A 23,384-nucleotide genomic window follows, 5' to 3' on the forward strand; every position below is an offset into this window, starting at 1 on the left:
GGGCAGTGACCTTTATGGAGGTCACCTCTCTGTGCCAAGTACTGTGCTTAAGCCCTTTCTTCTCATTTCCTCTGTAATCCTCACAGCAAGCCTGTGACTAGGGGAATGCAATAGCAATTTTACAGACGGGACACCTGAAGCTTGGTGGGGCTAAATGGCTTGCCTAAAGCCACACAGCAAGTAAATGAGGTGCGAACGATATGAAAGCATGTCCTCTTTATATAGTTTTCTACCATGTACAGTGTTCAATAGTTTGAGAAAGGGTTTAAAAATGTTCAGCTAATTTCCCCAAATATCATTTCTCTTTTCATTTTTTGTACATTATCTTCCACGCATACCCTTTTTATGTTGTGAATATATACATCTCTCCAGTGCAAAGGCCCTGAGGTGGTGATGCCCTTGGCGTGTTTGGGGACGAGAAAGGAGGCCAGGATGGCTGCAACATGGGGAGAAGGGTGGAAGGTGAAGTTGGAAAGGCAGCCAGGGCTAGGGCATGCAGGGCTTTGTAGACCTTCGTAGGGGCTGGGTTTTATTCCCAACAGGTTTTGCCTTTGTCTTCCAATTCCTGTTGTTTCAAAAGTCAACCCAGTGGATGTGACATTATTTACCAACACTGAGGTTGTTTCCAGTGGGGCAGTGTGTGTGCATTGTGTGTGTGTGTGCACGCATGTGTGTTTGAAGTGAACACTACAGGTTTCATTTCAAGCATATGGCCTTTGGCTTCTGGTGAACTTTCTTAGTCTAAAGCAGTAGGCATTGAGGTGACTGGTTTGGTGTTTGATCATTTGTGTGACTAGACCAGTACGGCCAGGCTGTGACTTGTGGTGGAGAGAGGGGAAGGCACTGCAGCCAGCGGGTGTGTGAGTGCAAAGGAGCAGAACCAAGGAAGAGTAAGGCTTGTCCGGAGGCCTCTGGCCCTGAAGGAGCAGTGGACGATGGGAAGGTAGATGCCACCTAAGGACAGTCAGCACGCGTGGTTCTTCACCTTCTCTTCAAGAGGCAAAGTTGGAGCTTTTACATTTTCTCCAGTTTTTAAAAAATGTTATTTATTTATTTATTTATTTTTGGCTGTGTTGGGTCTTGGTTGCTGCACACAGGCTTTCTCTAGTTGCGGCGAGCGGGGGCTACTCTTCATGGCGGTGCGCAGGCTTCTCATTACAGTGGCATCTCTTGTTGCGGAGCACAGGCTCCAGGTGTGCAAGCTTCAGTAGTTGTGGCTCACGGGTTCTAGAGTGCCAGCTCAGTAGCTGTAGCACACGGGCTTAGTTGCTCCGTGGCATGTGGGATCTTCCCGGACCAGGGCTCGAACACGTGTCCCCTGCATTGGCAGGCGGATTCTTAACCACTGCGCCACCAGGGAAGTCCCCATTTTTTTTCCAGTTTTTAAAAAAACTTTTTATTAGAATAGTTTTGCTTTTGCAGAAAAATTGCAAAGATAGTGTAGACAGTTCCTGTATACCCCTGTCCAGCTTTCCCTGTCACTAACTTCTTACAACGTTATCATGGTACGTTTGTCACAATGATGAAAATGACATGGGGACACTACTATTAACTAAACAGTGAACTTTGTTCAGATTTCATTCATTTCCCCCTTTTCTCTTCCAGGACCCAGCTCACCACCCCACCCTGCATCCAACTGTCATGTCTCCTTAATATCCTCTGGTCTATGACAGCTTCTCTGACTTTTCTTCGTTTTCATGACCTTGACAGCTTTGAAGCTTGCTGGCTAGGTATTTTGCTTTTGCATTTTTAAACTTTCTATTTCTATCTGAAATCATGTTGTTGAGAGGCTGTGAAATGCTGAGGTCAAGCTCGGAATGCAGGAGTTGGAAGGGCCTGGGTTCAAATCCTGGCTGTGCCCCCGACCCACGAGGCGACATGGACTGAGGAACCCTTCTATCCTCCGTTCCTCCCCCCTTACAGTGGGCGTGAGTTGCCTCCCGCTGGGACCTGGTGAGGGTTCACTGGATCGTTGCTTAAGTGCTCAGAAATTCAGGTTTCATTTTCCTTTTCATTTCGGTGGACACCTGCTGGGACTGATTGCCCTGAAGACCTTGTTCACTTCCTCTCCAGGAGCCAGGGTTGTGAAATGCCAGAGCGAAGAGGCTGTTGGGGAAGGTGTGACAACTTTGTAGGAAGCTGACACTTTGCAAAGCTTTTGAAAATAAGATCCTGACTTGATCCCCACAGTAACTCCATGAGGTAGCAAGATGGGTTTAACCCTGTTTTATTTTATTTATTTATTTTCAAATTATTTATTTATTTATTTGTCTGCGTTGGGTCTTCGTTGCGGTGCGCAGGCTTCTCGTTGCGGTGGCTTCTCTTGTTGCAGAGCACGGGCTCTAGGCACGCGGGCTTCAGTAGTTGTGGCATGCAGGCTCTAGAGCGCAGGCTCAGTAGTTGTGGCGCACAGGCTTAGTTGCTCCGCGGCATGTGGGATCTTCCCAGACCAGGGCTCGAACCCATTCCCCTGCATTAGCAGGCGGATTCTTAACCACTGCGCCACCAGGGAAGCCCCTAGCCCTGTTTTTTTTTTTTTTGCGGTACGCGGGCCTCTCACGTTTGTGGCCTCTCCCGTTGCGGAGCACAGGCTCCGGAGGCGCAGGTTCAGCAGCCATGGCTCACGAGCCTAGCCGCTCCGCGGCATGTGGGATCTTCCCGGACCGGGGCACGAACCCGTGTCCTCTTCATTGGCAGGCGGACTCTCAACCACTGCGCCACCAGGGAAGTCCCTAGCCCTGTTTTCAAGGTGAAGAAACTGAGGCTCAAGACCGTTAAGGAACTGCCGAAGGTCATGGAGGAAGGAGGGGGCAGAGCTGAGACTTGAACTTGGACTGGGAGAGCCCAGTGTTGGCGCTCCTCCCAGTGTTAGCCTGGCCTGAGCTGGCCTGTGGGTGGGGCAGGCAGCTCTGGGGTGGATGTCGGTGCAGAAGCCCTGCTCTGCTGATCCGGGGCTGGAGGAGGGGGGCCTGTCCTATGGGGCAGGTGGACTGGCATTTGGCTAGTTGGACACATCAGGGCAAGAGACTGGAGAGCTGTGGATTCCCAGTCTATACATGTCATATTGATCCCAGGCCTTGTAGTACAGGGAGTGTTTTCATTTTGTAATGTGGGTTTGTTTGTTTTTTTTCTTTAAGTGATTTCATTTTTAACCCTTGAATTACCTGTGAAACTGAGATGAGCCAAAAGCTTGTGACAGGGGCCTGCTTCTCTGGGAAATCTTGGGACCAGTGGCTCCAGCTTCCCCCCAGAGGGCCCACTGTGCTACTTCCTGTGTCATGTGTCTTCAGGCCTCTCCTGCAGATGGCTAGGCTGTCTCCATTTTGCAGAAAGGGAAATGGAGTGACTGAGATCAGACAGGGCAAGTGACTGTCTCAAGAACACACAGCCCTGGAGCTGGGGCAGAAGCCTTATGAGTCACTGGGCTCTTTCTGCCTGGCATAATAAGAGCTCAGAAGACCCTTGTGCTGTTGATTATTTCTTTAAAAACCTGAAATGTAAACGACAAAATGGCAATTCCACCCTTGAAAAGGGAGCTGGAGGGCATATGTGTGTGTGTGTGTGTGTGTGTGTATGTGTGTGTGTGTACACACTATGAGGACAAAGAACAAAGCAATTTTGGCATTTAAGCCTGACAGCCAAAATTTACCCTCTATTCCACCAAGGCACACAGAGGGTGGAGGGGTGGGCAGTCCTTTCTAAAAGGACCTCTGGGGCCTGTGGCTGCCATTCCCTTGATATTTGAGATTCCCGTTCCATCGTCTTTGAACTTTCTACATTCGGGGCTCACGGGCTGCCCCCGCCCCCTCGTAGCTCTGCACAAGGATGACATGGCCCTGGCAATTCTTCTGGTTCTTGTGGCCCTGGCAATTCTTCTGGTTCTAAGTGATATCTCCTCTGCGTGTCCCCCGTCACCAAGGTGTTGCCCAGGTTTTCAGATCTCTGCAAAGCTTAGTGTCTCACAGAGCGGGCTGAGTGTTCGCCCGCTCCCTCCTCCTCTTGGCCCTGGTGGTTGGCCTTGGGACATGGGTCACCCTACCTGGGTGATCCAGAGAAGAGTTTCTGCTCAGACCTGCTGTCTTAGTCCGTTTGTGATTCAATAACAAAATACCGTAGACTGGGTGGCTTATGAACAACAGAAATTTATGTCTTACAGCTCTGGAGGCTGGCAAATCCCAGATCAAGGTGCTGGCAGATTCGGTGTCTGGTGAGGGGCCACTTCCTGGTTCATAGAGAGCTGTCTTTTCCCTCTGTCCTCACGTGGTGCAGGGGGGAGGGGAGGGAGCTCTCTGTGGTCTCTCTTTTTTTTTTTTTTTTTGCGGTACGCGGGCCTCTCACTGTCGCGGCCTCTCCCGTTGCGGAGCACAGGCTCCGGACGAGCAGGCTCAGCGGCCATGGCTCACGGGCCTAGCCACTCCGCGGCATGTGGGATCTTCCCAGACCGGGGCACGAACCCGTGTCTCCTGCATCGGCAGGCGGACTCTCAACCACTGCGCCACCAGGGAAGCCCTTGTGGTCTCTCTTATAGGGGCACTGATCCCACTTGTAAGGGCTCCTCCCTTATGACCCAGTCACCTCCCGTAGGCCCCCCTAATACCATCACAATGGGGGTTAGTTTTCCACATATGAATGTTGGGCTGAGGACATACACATTGGGTCTATGACACCTGCTGTCTTCTTTCTGGCTGTCAGTAGCCTCTGCCCCTCTCCCCAGCCAGACCCACTAGGAGGAGGAAAGAATTTCTCTTCTGCCACCTTTAAAGACCAGACAGGCCCAGAAAGGGAAAAAGTAACTGTTTGGAGTCATCACACTGCTCCAGAGACAGTCCTTGATCTTTGGAAGGGGGCAGGTTGGGCAGAGGGGCTGAACCCCTCACCATGGGTGTCAGGTTGGATGAACATTCAACCTTCAATGAACCACAGAAGCTGTGTGGCCCGTGAAGCTCACCATCGGTGCCCCCATAGATTTTCCCATCCGTAAAACAGGACTAAAAATCCAGAATTATTGGGAGGATTAAATAAGCTTGTATGCGCAAAACACTTCTCACATAGTAAATGCCTGCTAAACGAGATAGGAAATTTAGTATAATTACTGTGTTAAATAATACAGCAGCATTAATTTTTTTTTTCCTTTAAAGGGCTTCCACGTCTATTTTCTTACTGAGTCTTTACAACCACCCAGGAAAGTAGGGTGGTTTTTCTTGGATCCAGTTTACCAGTGCAGTACCTGAGATGCAGGGAGTATAGTGACTTGTCCAAGGCCTCTCAACAAGGCAGTGGATGCACTGAAGCCTGACCCTGAGGTCCCCAGGGGTATCCCAGTCTGGCATACCTGCAGCCCCAAGGGCCTTTCCTGGCCGGAATGACAGCAGCCCCTGCCCCTCCAGTGCTCCCCTCATGAAGGATAAGGACAATTTCCTGTCATCCTCCTGTCTCCCCTTTCCTGGAGCAGCTGTCTTCCCCACCCCGGCTGTGACTTCCCAGGGAGAAGGGCCCTAATCCTTGCTTAGTACTGGCAGGGGGTGGCTCCACCTCTCAAGCCAGTGGCAGGGCTGGTGTCATTGCCAGCAGCATCTTGGCGGGATGAAGGTTGCATTAGTGAGCAGTAATTGGAATGCAAAATAACATTTTGATCGAGCCAGCAGGCTGTTTATTTATCAGATCAATAGTCAAAATGCCCCATCTGGAGAAGTCCCCGTGATAAGTGACAGCATTTCCAAGGGCAAGCCTGGTGAATCCAGCCCCTCACTCCCAAAGGTCTAGATTAAGGAGAACCAAGGAGCCTGGGAGTGACCCACCACTGCTTCCCCCTTTCCTCATTTTCTTCTTATATCCAGTTTATAGAGGAGACGACTGAGAGCCAAATTGTCAGACCATACCTGCCATGGCTGGAAGGACCTGCATCCCAGAGACCTGAGGAATCATAGTAACAGCTCACGTTTATTGAGCACTTACTATGTGCAGGCGCTGGTGTCAGTGCTTCCTATTTATTGTGTCATTTAATCCTCAGAACACTTCTCTGAGGTAGGTATCTTTATATTACCCATTTTGCAGATGAAGGAACTGAGGCATGGAGAGGTAAAGCAACCGGTTGTACAGTCTGTAGGTGACAAAGCCAGGCTTCGAACCCAGGTGATCTGGGCCCAGAACCCTTGTGCCTGGGCCTGGTTCTGTCCCCTCTAGAGGGCAGGGAGAGGCAGTGGCTTTTTTTCACTTATACAGAGTCGGGGTCCTGGCTCTGAAGTCAAGGCAAGCTTTTTCCAACCTCACTTCCCACAGGTTTTCATTAGTTACATTGCCTTTTGCGTTAAAATATCTTCTTTAACATTTCAAAACTAGATTTCTTGATAAGTGGGTCTGAGACGCTAGCTTCTCTAAGTTACTTCCAAACACATTACAGGCATTTAGGTGCTTAAAAAAAATAAAAAATATAAATAAATAAGAAAAAATCCATACATCATAAGCAAAGCCTTTTCCACCAGGATGAGTGGAATTTGATGGGCACTGGGGGCAAGTTTCAGCAGGACTGTTGGCTGGGCCTCTGCTCTTGAGGTGCTGGCTGACTCCCTTGCCTTGACTCTGGCCCTATCTTGTGGCTCAGGCCTGTGACTGTCACAGCCTGAGGGGGGCAGGCCTTGGGGACTCGTATCCCACCCAAATCTCAGACCTCCTGCTTCATTTGTTCACTCAACAAATATTTTCTGAGCATCTGTTGTGTCCGGTAGCGTCCTAGACAGTGGAGAGTAACAGAGAAGAAAGCAGAGGCCCCGAGGTGGAAGCAGGCGGTCTAGTCCAGAAACAGCCAGGAGGCCGGTGTGGCCGGCCCGGAGTGACCCCGTGGGGGAGTGGGCAGCTGTGGAAAGGACTCCTGCTTTCCTGGGGGTGTGATGGGAAGTCCCTGGCTGTTTGGAGCAAAGGAGTGTTGTGACTTACTCCCCTTTGCTTTGTAACTCACTCCAGCACTTTCGGGCAGTGAGACCCCTGCCAAGATATTTAGCCCCTCTGGCCTCTGTTTCTTCATCTGCAAAATGACGACAGGTTGTTGAAAGGAATCGCTGACCTCGTGCGTATAGTTCCGTGCCCAGCGCAGAGTGAGCCCTCTGTCGTCACCATTATGGAGCTCAGAAGCGGGTTCCCAGTTGGCTGCAGTGTCAGGTCCCCACCTGTTCACCCGAGTTAAGATGTATCTTTGTCATCTGCCCAGGCTGCCCATTGGCACAAAGACTGAAAAACGGGGTCAGGAAGAGAAAGGGATTCTGGGAGCCCCAAGCTTCCTGTGTCATCCCTGCTGTGCATAAGGCCACATGGAAAGGGCCACTGCTGTGACCAGGTGACATATAGAAGTGTGGTCCCTCTCACTGGGTCTGCACACTGCCCTGCAGGAACGCACATAAGAAGGGGGCGGCGACATCCAGGAACAGCACACATGCAAGAGACTCAGGTGTGTGATCGCATAAGGAGCAGAGAGGAAGTCAGCTGTGTGAGCCAAGGGCCTTAAACGCTAATTCCATCTGGGGTTGCATCAACACAAGTATAGTATCAAAAAAAATTCTTTTTAAAAAACAAACCTAGCTTTAGAGGAAAAAAAAACAAAAACGGAAGTATAGTATCTAGGACGAGAGAGGTGTCAGAACTGCTCTGCACTGGTCAGAACTCACCTGGAAGGCTGTGCTGTATTCTGATGCTCCTTTCTGTGAGGAGTAAACAGAGCAGATGGACTATTCTCAGAGGAGGGCAAAATGTGTGGAGGAGTGATTCTAGGTCCAAGAGATGTGCTCCTGGTGAGGACGGGGCTCAGCAGGGAGCAGGAAGCTGCCTTCAGCAATCTAGAGGGCTGTCAGATGGAAGTGGGGGGTTAGACTTGTTCTGTAGGTCCTGAGGGAGAGAGCTGTATAAACTATAACTGGAAGCTCCAGAAAGAAGAAACATTTTGGCTCTTGACAAAGAACTTTAAAAAAAAAAAATCTAAGTTGTCCAAAGATGGAAACAGCTGCTGCCTGAACTAGTGATCTCCTTATCACTGGGGTCTTTAGCAAAGGCAGGCAGCCTATGGGACAGACCAGGAGCCCTTTGAGGTCCTGGCCTGGTCCGAGTGCCCCTGGCTGGGAGAGGGCCCTGCCCGCCTACCTCTCCCTATCTCTCTGCTGTTCCTTCAACACGGAGCTCTCCCTGCATGCCTCCTTATCTGTTTTTCCTCGGGCTTCTGTTTAAACGTCACCCCTTCAGAGAAGCCTTCTCTGGCCACTGTGTCTGGACACTCCTCCACTCTGCCATCTGTCCCCGGCCCTGCTCATTCTGCATAGCGCTCATCACTAACTGAATTTATACTATTTGGTTGTTTACTTATTGTATTAGTTAGGGTGGGTCACACTAGCTATTGTTACATACAACCTCAGTTTTTCAGTGGCTTAGCATGACAGGTTGCATCTTGCTCACATAACATTTTGGTGAAGGTACTTGGCAGATCACCTTTCATGAGGTTTTTCATGGGCCCAGGTTCCTTCCAACTTGTGGCTCTGCCATCCCCCAGGGCCTTGGAGTCCCCTTCTGGAGCCTCTGCATGGATCTTGTGTGGCCTGAAGATGGCAGAGGACAGAGAGAGGGAGGAAGTGGGGGCGGGGAGTGCCATGGGAGATTTTTATGGGCCAGAGGGAGGAGTGCCTTACATCCTTCTGCCCACATTCCATTGGTCAGGACCCAGTTGATGCGCACAGCTAACTGCAAGGGAGACTGAGAAGTGTGTTCTTCCTGGGTCTAGAAAGAACATGAAACTGCTTTTGATGACCTCGTGGCAGTCTCAGCTCTACTTATTATCATATTTCATTGAACCTATGACATCATAGACACCATTATTTTTGGAACCACTAATTAAATTAAACTATGGCAAGCCATCCACTCAAGATGCGTTCTGATTGCCAAGATGTTAAAAAGTGAAAAAAGGGTGTAGTTTAGAGTCAATGAAATATGGTGCTGTCACTCCTTGAGGACAGGAGCATGTCCACCTTGGGCACCAACCATCCCCAGGGCTAGAACGGTATCTGGCACACCGTGGGTACTCAAGGAATAGTAATGGGATGAATGAGGGAGGGAAGGCGCGGGTGGATGAACGAATGAGACGGCGTGTCAGTTGGTTAGCTGTCAGAACCCCCTGGTGTGAGCTGCCACACCGGGGAGTCAGGCCTCGTCGCTCACCTGAGCAGAGGTGCTGCCACGCTGCCGAGCAGCTGCCAACTAAGGCTCCCGGGCCCCTGCCCCTGGTTGGCACCCTTCTCTGCTGCCAGCTTCCGTATTCTTCTTTCTCGCTGCACGTTGGTGTGAAGTATGACCTCGCTCACACTTGAGCTGTCCATCTTACTGCCTCTGTCCCTGGAGAGGCAGCCGTGACACCAAGGTCTCACGGGAGAGACTCACTGCCCAGCCTGGGTCAGTTGCACAGCCCTGGGTGACTCTGCTGGGTAGCAGGTGGAGATGCATGCGAATGTGGCGATTCCTGTGGGGGCTTGGCATGCACACAGGAATAAGAGAGAAAGGAGGCTGGAGTCGGTTGTCAGCTCCTAGAAGAGAGGCTAGTTAGTTCTAGTAGTTGGTTCTAGTAGTGCCTGAATAAGGAACCCCTTTGTCTGAAAAGGGACTTCCTCAGTGGAAGTTCCAGCATGCAGAGAGGCACACAAATGCATGATTAAATGGTGGATGGACGGATGCACGGATGGATGAATGATGGGAAGGAGAGAGGGAGCAAGACAGTCTTACTCGCTGTGGGAATGAACTTTTTAGAGACTGAATGGAAGCCATCTCCTCATTACCAAAAAGGGTGCTAGTAACAACTGCTAACATGTATTTATTGAGCACTTTTGCCAGGCACAGTTCTAAGCTCTCTTCTGTATTAACTCGCTAACCCTCAAGACCACCCTATAAGATGAATATAATAATTATCATCCCTATTGTACAGATGAGGAAACTGAGGCTCAGAAAGGTTAAATAACTTGTAAGAGACAGAACTGGAATTCGGACTCAGGCAGTCCAGCTCCAACCACTCAGCTCTACGGCCCAGCATCTCAGCTCCTCCAAGACTAAATGCCATCTGGAAACTGCCGAACTTGTTCAGTGACAGTAGGTGGGATGTTTATGCTGTATCACTGCTTGATATGGGGTAAAAATAAAACAGATTCAAGGGACTTCCCTGGTGGTCCAGTGGTGAAGAATCCACCTTACAGTGCAGGGGATGCGGGTTCAATCCCTGGTCAGGGAGCTAAGATCCCACATGCCCCAGGGCACCTGGGCCCACACACCACAACTACTGAGCCCGTGCGCCTCCACTAGAGAAGAGAAAACCCGCATGCCGCAACTAGAGAGAAACCTGTGTGCCACAGGGAAGACCCGATGCAGCCAAAAATAAATAAAATAAATAAATAAATAGATAATAAAAAACAAAAACAAAAACAGATTCAAGTCAAGTTAAGATAAATGCACAGATGTCAGATCTCCAAGAGCTATTGAAAGGAAGATCACTAGAGGTGAGTTTGGGGGCATCTTCTGAAGTTGTGAGCTGTCCTTCCTCCAGACACACCCCTTTGTGGTGTCAGAGGCTAGAGTTGGCCATATGGGCTAAAGTAAGAGCTGTCAAGTACCTTTGGCTCCTGCATGAGGACACTCCCTTGAGAGGACCGAGGTGAGGGCTGAAATTTCGAATTGGTCTCCCCAGAGGGGGCCCCTCTTTCTAATCCACACACAGCCACAGAATGAGCCAGCAGCGGCTGCCCATTGTGGGCCTGAGCTTTGCTGGGGGACTGGGCCCTCCCAGCTGTCCAGTGGCAGCCACTTCGCTTCCAGTGGTCCCCTCCTGCTTTGGCGAGCCTCTCACTTCTCATGATGATGGATGCAGCCTGGGACGTCATGGATAAAAAGCCCCGATTGAAAGGCGCTAATTACCCATCATTATTTTCCATGCCGTAATTTGTATGGAAAGAGATTTCAATCAGTTGTCTGGGATCAACCTGGTTTTGACTAATCTTTCTAAGACAAGATGCTTCATTACAGATTTTTGCCTGAGTTCTGGCGTACAGGGGGAGGCAGCTCTCACTGAAGCCAGTTTGCTATCAGGTCATTTTGTAGTCTTAAGTCCCAGAGGGTCCCCTGAGGGGAGAGAGAGAAAGAAAATATGAGGAAAGTATTCCTGAGGAGACCAGACAAAATCGAACCAGCACAGGACCGGTGCTGCAGTAGTGACGTGGTGATGGAGGGTAGAAGGTGGGCTGAGTCAGCCTGCTTCCCTGCGCAGGTCACCTACCCACCGTGTCTCTACACCCCCAGCCAGCCCCCAGCCAGCCCGCCGCCAGCCTCCAGCCAGCCTGGCTCTCTAGTTAGTGTCTCTGAGTGAGTCACGACTTCTAGGGCCTTCAGCTCCTCATCTGAAAGTCTCCAGGCCAGGCAGGAGAATCTCTGAGCACTTATGATTCACTGACTCCCTCTGTGCTCTGTCTGTCCAGAAAAATAGATCCACTGATGAAAGATACTCATTGCAGGATTTCACAAGGAGTGATAAAAACACTGTTTATTAAAACAGGTGATTCAGACCACTCCGAGGGAAGGTCAATTTGAATTAAAGAAGTATCTGAGTTTAAGGAAAAAATATATAACGAATAGACTCAGATGCATGGAACTGGATTAATTATAATCCTTGGCTTCCCATTCCCACTCCTTCCTTCCCCCTCCCTTCCCTCCTCTCTTCCCTCCCTCCCGTGTTATAAGTACCCATGGATCCATGTCCCAACAGGAATACTGGGACCTTGTCAGTTTAGCTACATGGTCCTCCCCATCCTATACCTCCATTAAAGACCCATTGTGCATTATCTAATGATATTTTTAAAGGAAGTTTAGCTGTGTTACTTTCAGGTGCCTGAGGGACTGATTGATAACAAATAAAGCCTTGCTGGAGGGTCTGAGGGTCTGCTTTAATGAATAGCTCAGTGGCCCCTGGTTAGCGAATTAATCATGGAAATATACATAAGAGTTTCTCAAGTGTACAGAAACCATTTTTCTTCTGTAGAGTGGATTCCCATTTCAGGCTTATTTATCCTCTTCATTCACCTAAACTGCTACTTTCTTTCCTGGTAAATAGCAAGTTCCTTGTGGAATTATTATACTTGGCTGAGGGAAGAGCTTTGCTGGGTTTAACCACAGGCCGCCGCCAGCTGCTGGATTTTCTGGAAGGGGCTTCCTGGGAGAATCACAACAGCAGCCACTGTCCGCTGAGAGCTTGCTGGGCCCTAGCACGTTCTAAACATTTTGCCTGCATTAGCCCCTGCTCGCCCAGAACGACCCTAGGAAGGAGGTGCTATGGTGGAGCCCATTTTACAGATGAGGACCCTGAGGCCCAGAGAGGGTGACCTGTTTAACGCAAAGTCAGCAGCTACTGTGAACTGCAGGGCTCATCTGACGTCAGAGTGATGGCTCTTAACCGTTAAGTGACTCAGTGGCTTGTTTCTGCTGTTACAGGGGCAACCCCAGCACAGAGCCAAAAGGCGGCTGTGAGGGCAGCCCCTCTGCATGTGATCCGGCTTCTGGCGTGTGGTAGGATGGACTCTACTCAGTAGACGACAACAAGCCAGGCCCTAGGCTAATCAGGCCATCGCATCCCTCTTCCCTCCAGGAGCCTCTGTTCCTCCAGAAGCTTCTCTTCTGCTGCCTGCCCAGCAGTAGGTAGCCTTGAGGGGGGTAGATCCCTGGGATTCCAGCTCAGATTTTTATTTTATTTTTTAAATTTTTTATTTTTATTTCTTTTTATTTAAAAAAATTTTTTTATTGCAGTATAGTTGTTCCATCCTAAAGATTTATGACTGTCTCTTGCTGATATCCTGGAGTTTGTCTTCCTCTAGAGGTCCGTGGCTAAATAGCTGAAGAGTTTGGGTTTCCTTCAGAACTTCCAAGATTCTGTTGTATTTGGAAAAACTTCAACCCACTTCACTGTCCAGCAAGGTGATGTCCAGCAGAGGCAGAGAGTCCTCAGTAAGCTCAGGCGTCCCTGGAGGTCAAGCCACTCTGGGGTAAGGGTCCCACACTGGACGCTAAGAGGGACAGGCCTAGGTGGGGGAGGGGTCCCACATTAATCAGATGGTGGTGACATTGAGGCCAGGGCAGCTCTGGCTGTGCTCCTGTGACGAGATGGATCAGAGGGAAAATGATGCCTCGAGGGGCTTCGACCACTGACTACTGCTCTTTCAAAGGCGGCTCAGATCGGGCAGCGGTCCCCTCCCGTAAAGTCAATAGTCATCGACCAGTTGGGAACTGGGACCCAGCCAACCACAGATGATGGACTCGACATGACCCTCTCCTCCCCAGAGCGCAAGTGTTAGCCACCTCCCCTTCACCCCTAGGCTGTGCTCTCCCTGCTGCCTATCCTAGCCACCTACCCCGTGGCCACATCCTCCTGGGCCTTGGCATCCAGGCTCCACCTCCGAGATCTTCCCTGACCCAGTCTCCCATCCTTCCAGCTGCCTTGCTCCTTCTTCCTGCCGTACCTCAGCCGCGCCTCCCCGGAAACCCCCACGCTCTTGGGCGCCCAATTCCACTCTGTAACATCACTCTAGCCCCAAACTACACCATGTGCCCACGCTTCAGCTCCCGGGCCGTGTGCCCACCCCTTTCCCGCCAAGGTCCAAGACGGTGGTTCTCAACTGGCGGTGATGTTGCCCCCCGGGGAGCATCTGGCAGTGTCTGGAGAAGGTTTGGGTTGTCATATCTGGGGCTGGGGGTGCTACTGGCTTCTAGTGGGTAAAGGGCAGGGATGCTGCTAAACGTCCTGCAGCACACAGGATGGCCCACAGTGAAGAATTACTGGCCCCAAATGTCAGTAGTGCCCAGGTTGAGAAACGCAGATCAAAGCTCCCCTGTGTTGCTGCCCCTGCAGAGTGAGTTAAGGGGCCTGGTAAAGCTTTATGCCCCTGATTTGTGTTCTCTCCTCCTCCCACGGTTGCTGTTGCAAACTTTCTTCCTTTTGCTAGATCTCCTGACCTCACCTCCCATTTCACAGAGTGAGGAGAGGCCGCGTGGGAGTGAGGGAGGCCACCTCCAAACTTCCCCTCTGCACAGCCAACCCTCCCTCCCACTCTTACTGCTTTGGCTCGTTTCTCTTCTCTTCCAGGGCATCCAGATACCTTGCAAACTCCCACCAGGTCCCCTGACTGCATGTGTTATTCCCGTAGGATTCAAACTTGACTCCCCTAAGATTCACAGCTGGGGTGCTGAAAGCAAAGCAATAAGCAAAACCAAAAATGCAGGGCTTTCCCTGGTGGCGCAGTGGTTAAGAATTCACCTGCCAATGCAGGGGACACGGGTTCAAGCCCTAGTCCGGGAAGATCCCACATGCCGCGGAGCAACTAAGCCCATGCGCCACATCTACTGAGCCTGCGCTCTAGAGCCCGTGAGTCACAACTACTGAGCCCGTGTGCCACAACTACTGAAGCCCACGTGCCTAGAGCCCGTGCTCCTCAACAAGAGAAGCCACCGCAATGAGAAGCCCGCGCACAGCAACGAAGACCTAACACAGCCTAAAATAAATAAATTAAAAATAAAAAAAAATTTTAATGCAGATTTCTGGGCCCCTCCTGCAGGGCTGAATGTACAAAATATGACTTGGGTGAGGTTGGGTCCAGGAAGCTACCTGTTCAACCAGAACGTTGGCTGACACTGATGAAGATTGGACTGGAATTTGAGAAAAATCTTTTGTAATTGCAATCTTTGCATCTTGATTTGCTCTTTACCATTAGCATGTAACATGGAGTCACCATAGAATTCATTGCCTCCTCTGGGGAGCAATGGGGAGCGGTGGGTAATTATACGGGGTCAGTAGGTGGGGTCACGATTGCCCAGGGCAAACTGGAAAGTAATTTTTAAATTTCTTAAATTCCTTACATTCTTGACACACCCCCTCCTCATCAAAGAAGCTGATAAATTATGGACAATAACAACAAAAACATTCCTTCTCTGCCACCACCGCCCCTAAGTTCAAGTGGATGGTGCTGCCTACAGGTGAGCGAGGAGGCCGCCACCCCTACTCCCTCCTCTGCCCGGAGCTCGGCCAGACATGGCCAAACTCCCTGAAAGGATTGTCTGCTGTTCAGTGCCTCCTGCAGACCTGGCCCTGAGGCTCCCATCCCCCCATGCGTGATACTGCTCTGACCAGCCACATCCTGACTGTTCACTGCAGGGGACACTGCACTCCTGACTTCCCCTGACTTTGTGGCTGCACGTGACGTGCCGCCACCTCCCTCTCGATGGCTCTCCTCACTGCATGTCCACGACTCACTCTCTTCTCCTCCAGCCCCTCTGGCCACTTCTCTGCCCTCTTCTTGGACTTCTTTCCCTCCGTCCTTCCTTTAAATTTTGCTTTTGAATAAAGGAACAATGTCCAGGAGGTCAAGGATGGGTGGAAGGAGGGGGCAGGTTTCCTGGAGGGAAAATGAAGGCAAATATGAATGAATGAGTGAATGAATGAAGCCAGACCAAAGGGGCTTGGCAGGGGGTGCGGAGGGAGCCCTGGCCGTGTCGTGCTCCGCAACCCCAGCCCCTGCCTTGCTGGCGCTCTGCACACGTGTGTTTCTTTCGTGTCTGTCCTTCCGGTGAGAGGATGAGCTTCTTGACATCATGGGCTGCGCTGGTCACGTCCTGCTGTCTGGCTAGCACTTAGCATGTGGTAGGTGCCCGAAGTACCTGTTGACTCACCCTGGAAAAGGCATTCTAGGGGCCAAAATAATGGTCACAGAAGTGAGACGCCTGCAGGGATGAAATCATCAGACCCTCCTCAGCCGGGGCTCAGGCACTAAACCAGTAGCTGGATTCTGTGCCAACGCTGAGGCCAGGGTCAAGTTTGCTTCCTTCTCAGTCCTAGAGTCTCTGACCAGGGCCTGGGGGCAGCGGCCTGGACAGGGTGCGTCTTGGCCGCCCAGTCCACTAAAGAAGGCTGCGAACCAATAAGGAGAGAGGCAGGAGGGGAGACCTGTGGCTTAGGGTATGAAACCACTGCCTGCCCTGAGTGTCCTTCAGGGCTGGCTGAGCCGTGAGTCTGGGGAATACAGCTGGGGAAACTGTGGCCTGCTGTCCACCAGGCATGGCTGTACGGCTCCCCAGCTGCGTCTCTCAGGGCACAAGCTTCTCATACATCCAAGGGACAGATCTGAAGCAGGTGGCATATAACACATGCTCACTAAATAGCAGTTGCTATAATTACTGCTTATATCAAGTGTATCTCCTGAAATCTCTGGGGTGCTCACAAGCCTGGGAGAGGAGTGGGATGGGGGGCTTGGGTCTGGGAGCTGCCTTGCCCTGCAGTGTTTGTCACGGTGGGCCTGGGATGTTCCTGGGCACTGCAGAGCCTAAAGCAGCAGTAGGAGGGGATTACAAACGTAAGAGCACCTGGTCCGCCCCCCCTGCAGACCCAGCACAAGACACCATGGGGAGTTAACCCACAGGTGCATTTGTGTTTCTCAAGCCAATGGCATTTCCTGAGAACACACCAGGGAGCCTCTGGTGGATGGAGGGGTGGCAGGTAGCCTCGTGGAGGCTGGGGACATGACAGGGCACCAGCCAGAGATGTAAAAAAAAAAAACAAAAAAAAAAACACCAGAGGAGACATTCAGTGTGGTACCCTCTGCCAACGTAAGGGACTTAGGACTAGTAGGAGAGGTGTCTCAGAAGACTCAGGAATATTCAGTTTGGAACAGAACAGACCTGGGAGCCTCTATCTTCAAACACTACATTCCAGTAGATAATAAACTTCTTGACAGTAGGATCCTTATAGGTATCTTTTATCTTTTTATCAGAAGCAGCTCCCAGCTTCTGATTAGAACTGTCTGCGGGGCAATGTGTTCCCTGCCTCCGGACATGTTCAAGTGTAGATGGATGGGACAGTGCCCTGGGAGGGGTATTGACTGAAATCACTGGTGGGACCAGGGACAGTGGAGGCCCCTCCCCATCATAAGATTGCTTTTGGTGGTGCAAGTGTGTGGCCAAGGTTTTGTTGGGAGGGTGGGCTTTGTGGGTGTGATAAGACAGGCCTTTCCCCACATGGTGAATAATCCTTTCCCCAGTGATCTGCTCAGAAAACAGGGGCTACCTCTGAGCATCGTTGGACTGTGGCTGCTTCTCCAGTGGGCCCTCCAGCACTGGGACACTCCCTCCCTCCCCACTGGGGCCATCTTTCGACAAATGGGGCTGTATTGCCACCCTCTCCAGCCCTTTTCGTTCTCCAGGACACTTCCCTCTCTCTCTTTTTTTTTTAAAGAATCCATTTTATTTATTTATTTATTTTTGGTTGTGTTGGGTCTTCGTTGCTGCACACGGGCTTTCTCTAGTTGTGGCGAGCGGGGTCTACTCTTTGTTGCAGTGCGCGGGCTTCTCATTGTGGTGGCTTCTCTTGTTGAGGAGCACGGGCTTCAGTAGTTGTAGCACACAGGCTCAGTAGTTGTGGCGCACAGGCTTAGTTGCTCCGCGGCATGTGGGATCTTCCCGGACCAGGGATCGAACCTGTGCAGGACCCTTCCCTCTTAACTTTCACCTGCTCCTTACGCATCTGCCTTGGCCTCCTCTTTACCTCTACCCAGCCAGGCCAGGACATGGACAGATGAACCCTGACCCAGCCTCCCGACTCCAGGGCCTGGCTGGCCCAGAGCTCTTGAGTATGGACTGCAGCTGGGCTTTCCTGAATGCATTTCCCGGCCCTTCACTCTTCTCGCTCATGCGGGAGAGAAGCCCCGCCCCTCATCCTGGGAGTTGGGATGTGTGAGGGTCGCACTTTGCCTGCCTTCTTATCCTCTCAGCATGGTTCTGGGAGGAGGGGTTTTCGTTCTGGGAAATGTCTTATGACCCTTCCTCGTGATCCTGCCTCACTGTTAATGCTCCCTTGACTCTACAGTGAGGCAGGGGCCTTAGAGGTTGAAGTTTAAGGTTAAGAAACAGCTGGGGGATGCGCGGAGTTGAGGTTGGAAGGCCTCCTCATGCTGCATGATTGAGGCACAGTCTCTTGAGGGGGAGGCCAGCCTGATCGGGGCTATGAAGAGGAATGAAAGAGGGGCCCTGGGAGCCACCCACCAGATGTGCCTTGGGCCAGAGGCAAAACCCAGAGGGCAGCCAATTTGGCGGATGCCTTGGCCACAAGCCCTGCCTCTTGCCCTGGCCAGGTGACTTGGCATCTCTGGTCCCAATCTCAGCGATGGTGGCATTTGGGGGAAGCTCCAAGCTTGGGCTTACCTGCTGCCCCCGGGGCTCAGGTGAAGTGGGTCATCAGGTCATTGTACTGAGGGTGTCTGGTCCAGAAGCTGGCACCCCTGGACTTTCAAATGTATTATTGTTGTGCCGGAAGTTTGGCCAAATATTTTGCCTGAATTATTACCACTTTTGTCACCCTCAGACCAGCAATTTGCAAAGGACTGGGGGGCCTCATCTGAAGTTTATTGATCAATCAAAATGTAGTTTTTGTTTTTAGGACTCAGAAGGTTCTGGTGGGTAATGCCAGAAACTTGCTCTGGGCTGTGCCGTTTTTCAGCCCAATTGACCTTCTCGGCCATCATTTTATCTCACCAATGCCTTAACGTAGGGCCCCTCCCAGCCACCCCGCCCACCCGGTGCCCGGAGCCCAAAGCTAATTCCTGGGGACAGCGTCACACCCACCGCACCCTCTCCGAGCTGACTCCTGCGCTCTGTGTCCCCAGGCTGCTGAACAGAATGTCCGCAGACGATCGGCACCTGGTCTCCAGCTGCGGCTCCTTCATCAAGACCGAGCCATCCAGCCCGTCCTCGGGCATCGATGCCCTCAGCCACCACAGCCCCAGCGGCTCGTCCGACGCCAGCGGCGGCTTCGGCTTGGCCCTGGGCGCCCACGCCAACGGTCTGGACTCGCCGCCCATGTTCGCGGGCGCCGGGCTGGGAGGCACCCCCTGCCGCAAGGGCTACGAGGACTGTGCCGGCGGCATCATGGAGGACTCGGCCATCAAGTGCGAGTACATGCTCAACGCCATCCCCAAGCGCCTGTGCCTCGTGTGCGGGGACATAGCCTCCGGCTACCACTACGGCGTGGCCTCCTGCGAGGCCTGCAAGGCTTTCTTCAAGAGGACCATCCAAGGTGCGTGGCAGCAGGGTGGGCCCAGGCGGGGTGTGGGCCCGGCAGGGAACCGGGTGATTCTCGCGAGCTGCCAGCTTGGGTCTGGGAGCCACTGGAGCCCAAGTTCTGGAGGCTCCCTTCTCTGTCTCCCAGGTTTTCTCATTTTGGGATTCTGAACAAGGGTTCTAAGTCCCAGGCTTTTGTTGAAATGGCATGCACCCCGATAGGGCGCCCCAGAAGACCCAAAGAAAATCCACACAAATGCCTTAGCACAGGTGTCTCTCTCGCTAGGATGGGGAACGCCGTCAAATGAGTGTCCCTAAAAAGCTGATTTTTTGGAGAAAAAGCCCTATTTTCCCTGCAACTCCAGACCTCTTGAACTGTAATGGGTCTCTCCTTTTGGTTTTATCTTTTTTAATTGCACAAGTGGAATGTGACTATTTTCTTCATCGTGAAACAGTCAGGGCCACAGAGCAAGGGAAATCTCCCCCTCACTACTCATCCTGTCCCATCCCCGGGGGGCCGCTCTTTGAGGGCATGTGCATATCAGCTGAGTCATGTTCCAATGGCCATGAGGTGGCTGTCTCTCTCAGTGGGTACTCACTCTGATGAAGTCAGTCCTGCCCAAATTGGGGATAACAATGGGTCCACCGTCACAGGGCTGTTATGAAGGTCATGGCGCAGGGCCCAGCCTAGAGGAATGGCTGGGCATGCTAGCCAAGATTCTTTCTACAGTAGGTCATGGGTGGAGCACTTGCTTCATGTGTTCCGTCCCGTCGAGTATCTGTGAGCTCCTACTAAGTGCCAGCCTGACGCTAGGATAGACCAAAAGCCCTGCTTGTGGAGGTCACTGAGATGAGCAGATGCCGACCCCTGGGGACAGAAACTACAAACCAGACTGGAGAAAACCCAGGGGTGCCAATCCTGTCCCTGTCCTGCCTGGCGGTCTGAGGGTGCCCTCCCTTCCGCCACTCCCCTATTTCACTTTTGGAAGAGGCAGGCTGAGCTTCCCTGGGATGATTCTTGGCCTGTTCATTCAACGAATATTTATTTAAATGTCTTGTGACGAGTTATTTATTAAACTAATTGAGGGCACTAGGATTGGCTATGTTTCCAGTTCTCTGTATTAGTTGAGATGGTGTGGTGTCCTGGCCAACTGCCAGGCGGGCTCCTGGGTCACACAGCTCCATCCCTTACCTTATAGCTCAATGCTATAAGGTTTCTCTGCCTCAGTTTCTCTCTCTGCTTCAGTTTGCTCTTGGGTAAGGTGCGATGATGTCATGCTTAAGCCTACAGGCTTAAGTGCATTAATAGCTATAAAGCACTCATACTATTGCCTGGCACTTAGTAAGCGCTAAATAAATGTTTGCAATTCTTATTTTCACTTTCACAATATCACTTAGGACATATTATTAAGACAACAGACAAAATTTGTTTTATCTCCCAGAGCAGGCCTTTGTAATTAACATACATTTAAATGAAACAGTACAATCACTATTTTGACTTAACAGGATTTAAACTATTTTAGCTGTTTTAGTTATAGATAAATTTATTCATTAAGTGAACCCTTTAAAAAAATATAAACATGGTAAAAATTCAAACAGTACAAAGTAAAGAGTAAGTTTTCCTAAAACCCTAGGCCCCAGTTCCCTATACCTTTCCCCAAAGGAGTCATGATACCAACTCCTCTCAGCAAATATTGATTGAGCACTTTTGTATCGGGCACCGTGCTAGCCTTCAGCACAGTGAATGGATGCATCCTGGTCCCTGCCAGCTTCACATTCCCCAGTCTGGGAGGAGGCCCTGGAATCTCTAGATGTCAAAAGCACTGCATTAATTCTCAGTATCCTGCCTCAACCAGGGTGGAAAACCTCCAGTCCAATATCCAATCAGTATCATTGGATAATTGACAAATAAACATGAGATGTTTAAACCAATTTAAGCTACTGAAATAACAGTGTTTTTCTTTCCAAATTGGGAAGCAATCTTGGTAAGATTGCCACTATTTTAGACTCTTGGAGGGCGGTTTTTGAAAAATTGCTTTTTAAGAGACAGTTACATTTTCTTCTGTTCATATTCTTAAATGTGCTTGAGAGTTCTGGATTAAATTTTCTGAAAGCAGAGTCTGGTGTAGACTCAGGAACCTTACTACACCCTCAACAGCGGCCTGGGTGCTGACAACATCCTCTGCAAGTCAAGAGCCCACAGGAAGGGACTTCCCTGGTGGCGCAGTGGTTAAGAATCCTCCTGCCAATGCAGGGGACACGGGTTCAAGCCCTGGTCTGGGAAGATCCCACATGCCGTGGAGCAAGTAAGCCCGTGCGCCACAGCTACTGAGCCTGCACTCTGGAGCCCACGAGCCACAACTACTGAAGCCCCTGTGCCTAGAGCCCGTGCTCCGCAACAAGAGAAGCCACCGCAATGAGACCCCCGTGCACCGCAACCAAGAGTAGCCCCCGCTTGCCACAGCTAGAGAAAGCCCGTGCATAGCAACAAAGATCCAACACAGCCAAAAAAAAATTTTTTTAATAAATAAATAAAGAGCCCAGAGGAAGGATTTGTAAGGATTTGTAAATAGTCTTAGATATTTGCTGCCACGTAAAGGATAAAGATCTCTTCCTAGAAGTCCAAAGACAAACAGCAGCCTTTATTGCGATCAGAACTGAACTACTCTCTTTTCTTTGTCACAAGAAGAGTTACTCATTTCCAGCCAGAAAGGTTTCTATCTGAAACAGGGACAAGTGAACTCTAAGGCTGACGGATTGCTCTGGTTATTTTATCAATTCTTTGGTTTTGTTCTAACAAAGATTTTGATTTTGTTGTTTCTGAGCATAATAGTTGTAGGAAATTTGGAAAAATGGGGAAAATATAAAGAGGAAACAAATGACCTACAATTGGACAACCCCAGAGTCAGCTTAGAACCAAGAGAGCATTAATTTAGTCCCTTCCCTGAGTAAGGTGCTTCAGGGAGAGAAAGAGACAGGGTACCTGCCCTCAAGAAGCTGGAATCTAAGGCTTAGAGCACACGAGCCTGCAGGCATAGCCTTAGCCCAGCCAGGGCAGTCTCCTAAGCACCTCCCCAATTAAGGAGGATATTTAGGCCATTTTAAAAAAGGCCTTTAGTCACAGAATGATCCATTCGCAAAGTAAACGCCTGGACAGCTCTGAAAATCATGCTAGCTCACGACCCCCCCTTCCCTCCTTAGATCCCTTGCATCTGCCCAATTCGGTGGTTACGTCAACATGGGAAGAAACTTATGGAAACAAAGAAGTCATGATAGACTTAAGGAGAAAGCCCCCAGACCGCCATTCCTTGCTTACAAATATTTATTGAGCACTCACTGTGTGCTTGTCTGTGCCGGGGGCTAGTGCTGTGTGGATGGGGGGCAGGGGATGGGAGTGGTGGGCAAAGTACAGTTTGCCGGCAGGCTTCCTGCTTTTGTAAATCAAGTTGTATTAGAACAGGGCCACACCTATTTGTTTACATATTGTCTGTTTTGGTGCTTTGGTGGAGTAGTTGTCCGAGACCTTCTGGCCACAACGCAGAAAGCATTTACACTTTTCTGGCTTTTTACAGTAAAAACTTGTACACACACCCCCCCCAGCCCTGCACTTCAGCATTGAACAAGGTAGATGCAGCCCACCAGCCCTCAATGCCTAGTAATGCATGTTAAGTGTTCATTACACTTTGCCCAATTCTATGCTGTCAGTGCTGGGGCTTATGACACTCACCCAGGGCAGATGAGCTCGGAGATAGACAAAAAGGCACAGTCCTGAAGGGACAGAAAGGCTCCATGGCAAAGGAACTAACCCCCAACCTGATTGACTTTACTAGCATATCTAGAAAAAAAAAGAGGATGGATCAGCCCTGGAGGCACAGAAAAAGAAAGCTGACTTTGGCAAAGGCCCGGCCCTAGGTAAAGGGAGTCAGCCTGGGACAGCCTATTGTGATTAAACATTCAATGGATTTGATTAATATCTTTCTGATTATAATCTGGGTACCCTGTTGGTCTTCTGCTTGGAGCCAACTTGCTGGTTAGGCAGAATGCTGGCTGGGTAGATCAATTTCTTGTCGTACTTGAGCGTGCAGGCATCCTGGGCTTATACATCTGGTCCCTGAATTTGGGCAATGTGAGTCAGCCCCTGAGAGATGGAGCCCTTTTCTGTGGCTGGCACAGTCAGGCTTCTGGATCATAGGGCTTAGTGCCAGCTTCTGGACTGTGACGCTGACCCACAGTAATGAAAACCTTTGTCATGAGTACCGCAGTGATGAGGGGGCCTTTCGGGGGGC

The 23,384-nt window shown here is 50.7% G+C and overlaps 1 protein-coding gene across 4 annotated transcripts in view; it reads left to right on the plus strand.

Annotated features, from left to right (window-relative positions):
• ESRRB (estrogen related receptor beta) overlaps positions 1 to 23,384 on the plus strand; it is a gene marked incomplete at both ends in the record, with an annotated part of 172,929 nt that overhangs the window by 102,198 nt on the left and 47,347 nt on the right. For 2 of the 4 annotated variants that reach the window (XM_079699497.1, XM_079699498.1), the window contains one exon: positions 18,705 to 19,114. In XM_079699497.1, the coding sequence (XP_079555623.1) occupies positions 18,705 to 19,114 (410 nt within the window). Of the gene's footprint in view, positions 1 to 18,704; positions 19,115 to 23,384 lie in introns of those variants that run through there. The other 2 variants (XM_079699499.1, XM_079699496.1) reach the window with 2 other exon arrangements.

The sequence above is a fragment of the Hyperoodon ampullatus genome, assembly GCF_949752795.1.
Source record: "Hyperoodon ampullatus genome assembly, chromosome: 3".
Taxonomy (NCBI): Eukaryota; Metazoa; Chordata; class Mammalia; order Artiodactyla; family Ziphiidae; genus Hyperoodon; species Hyperoodon ampullatus.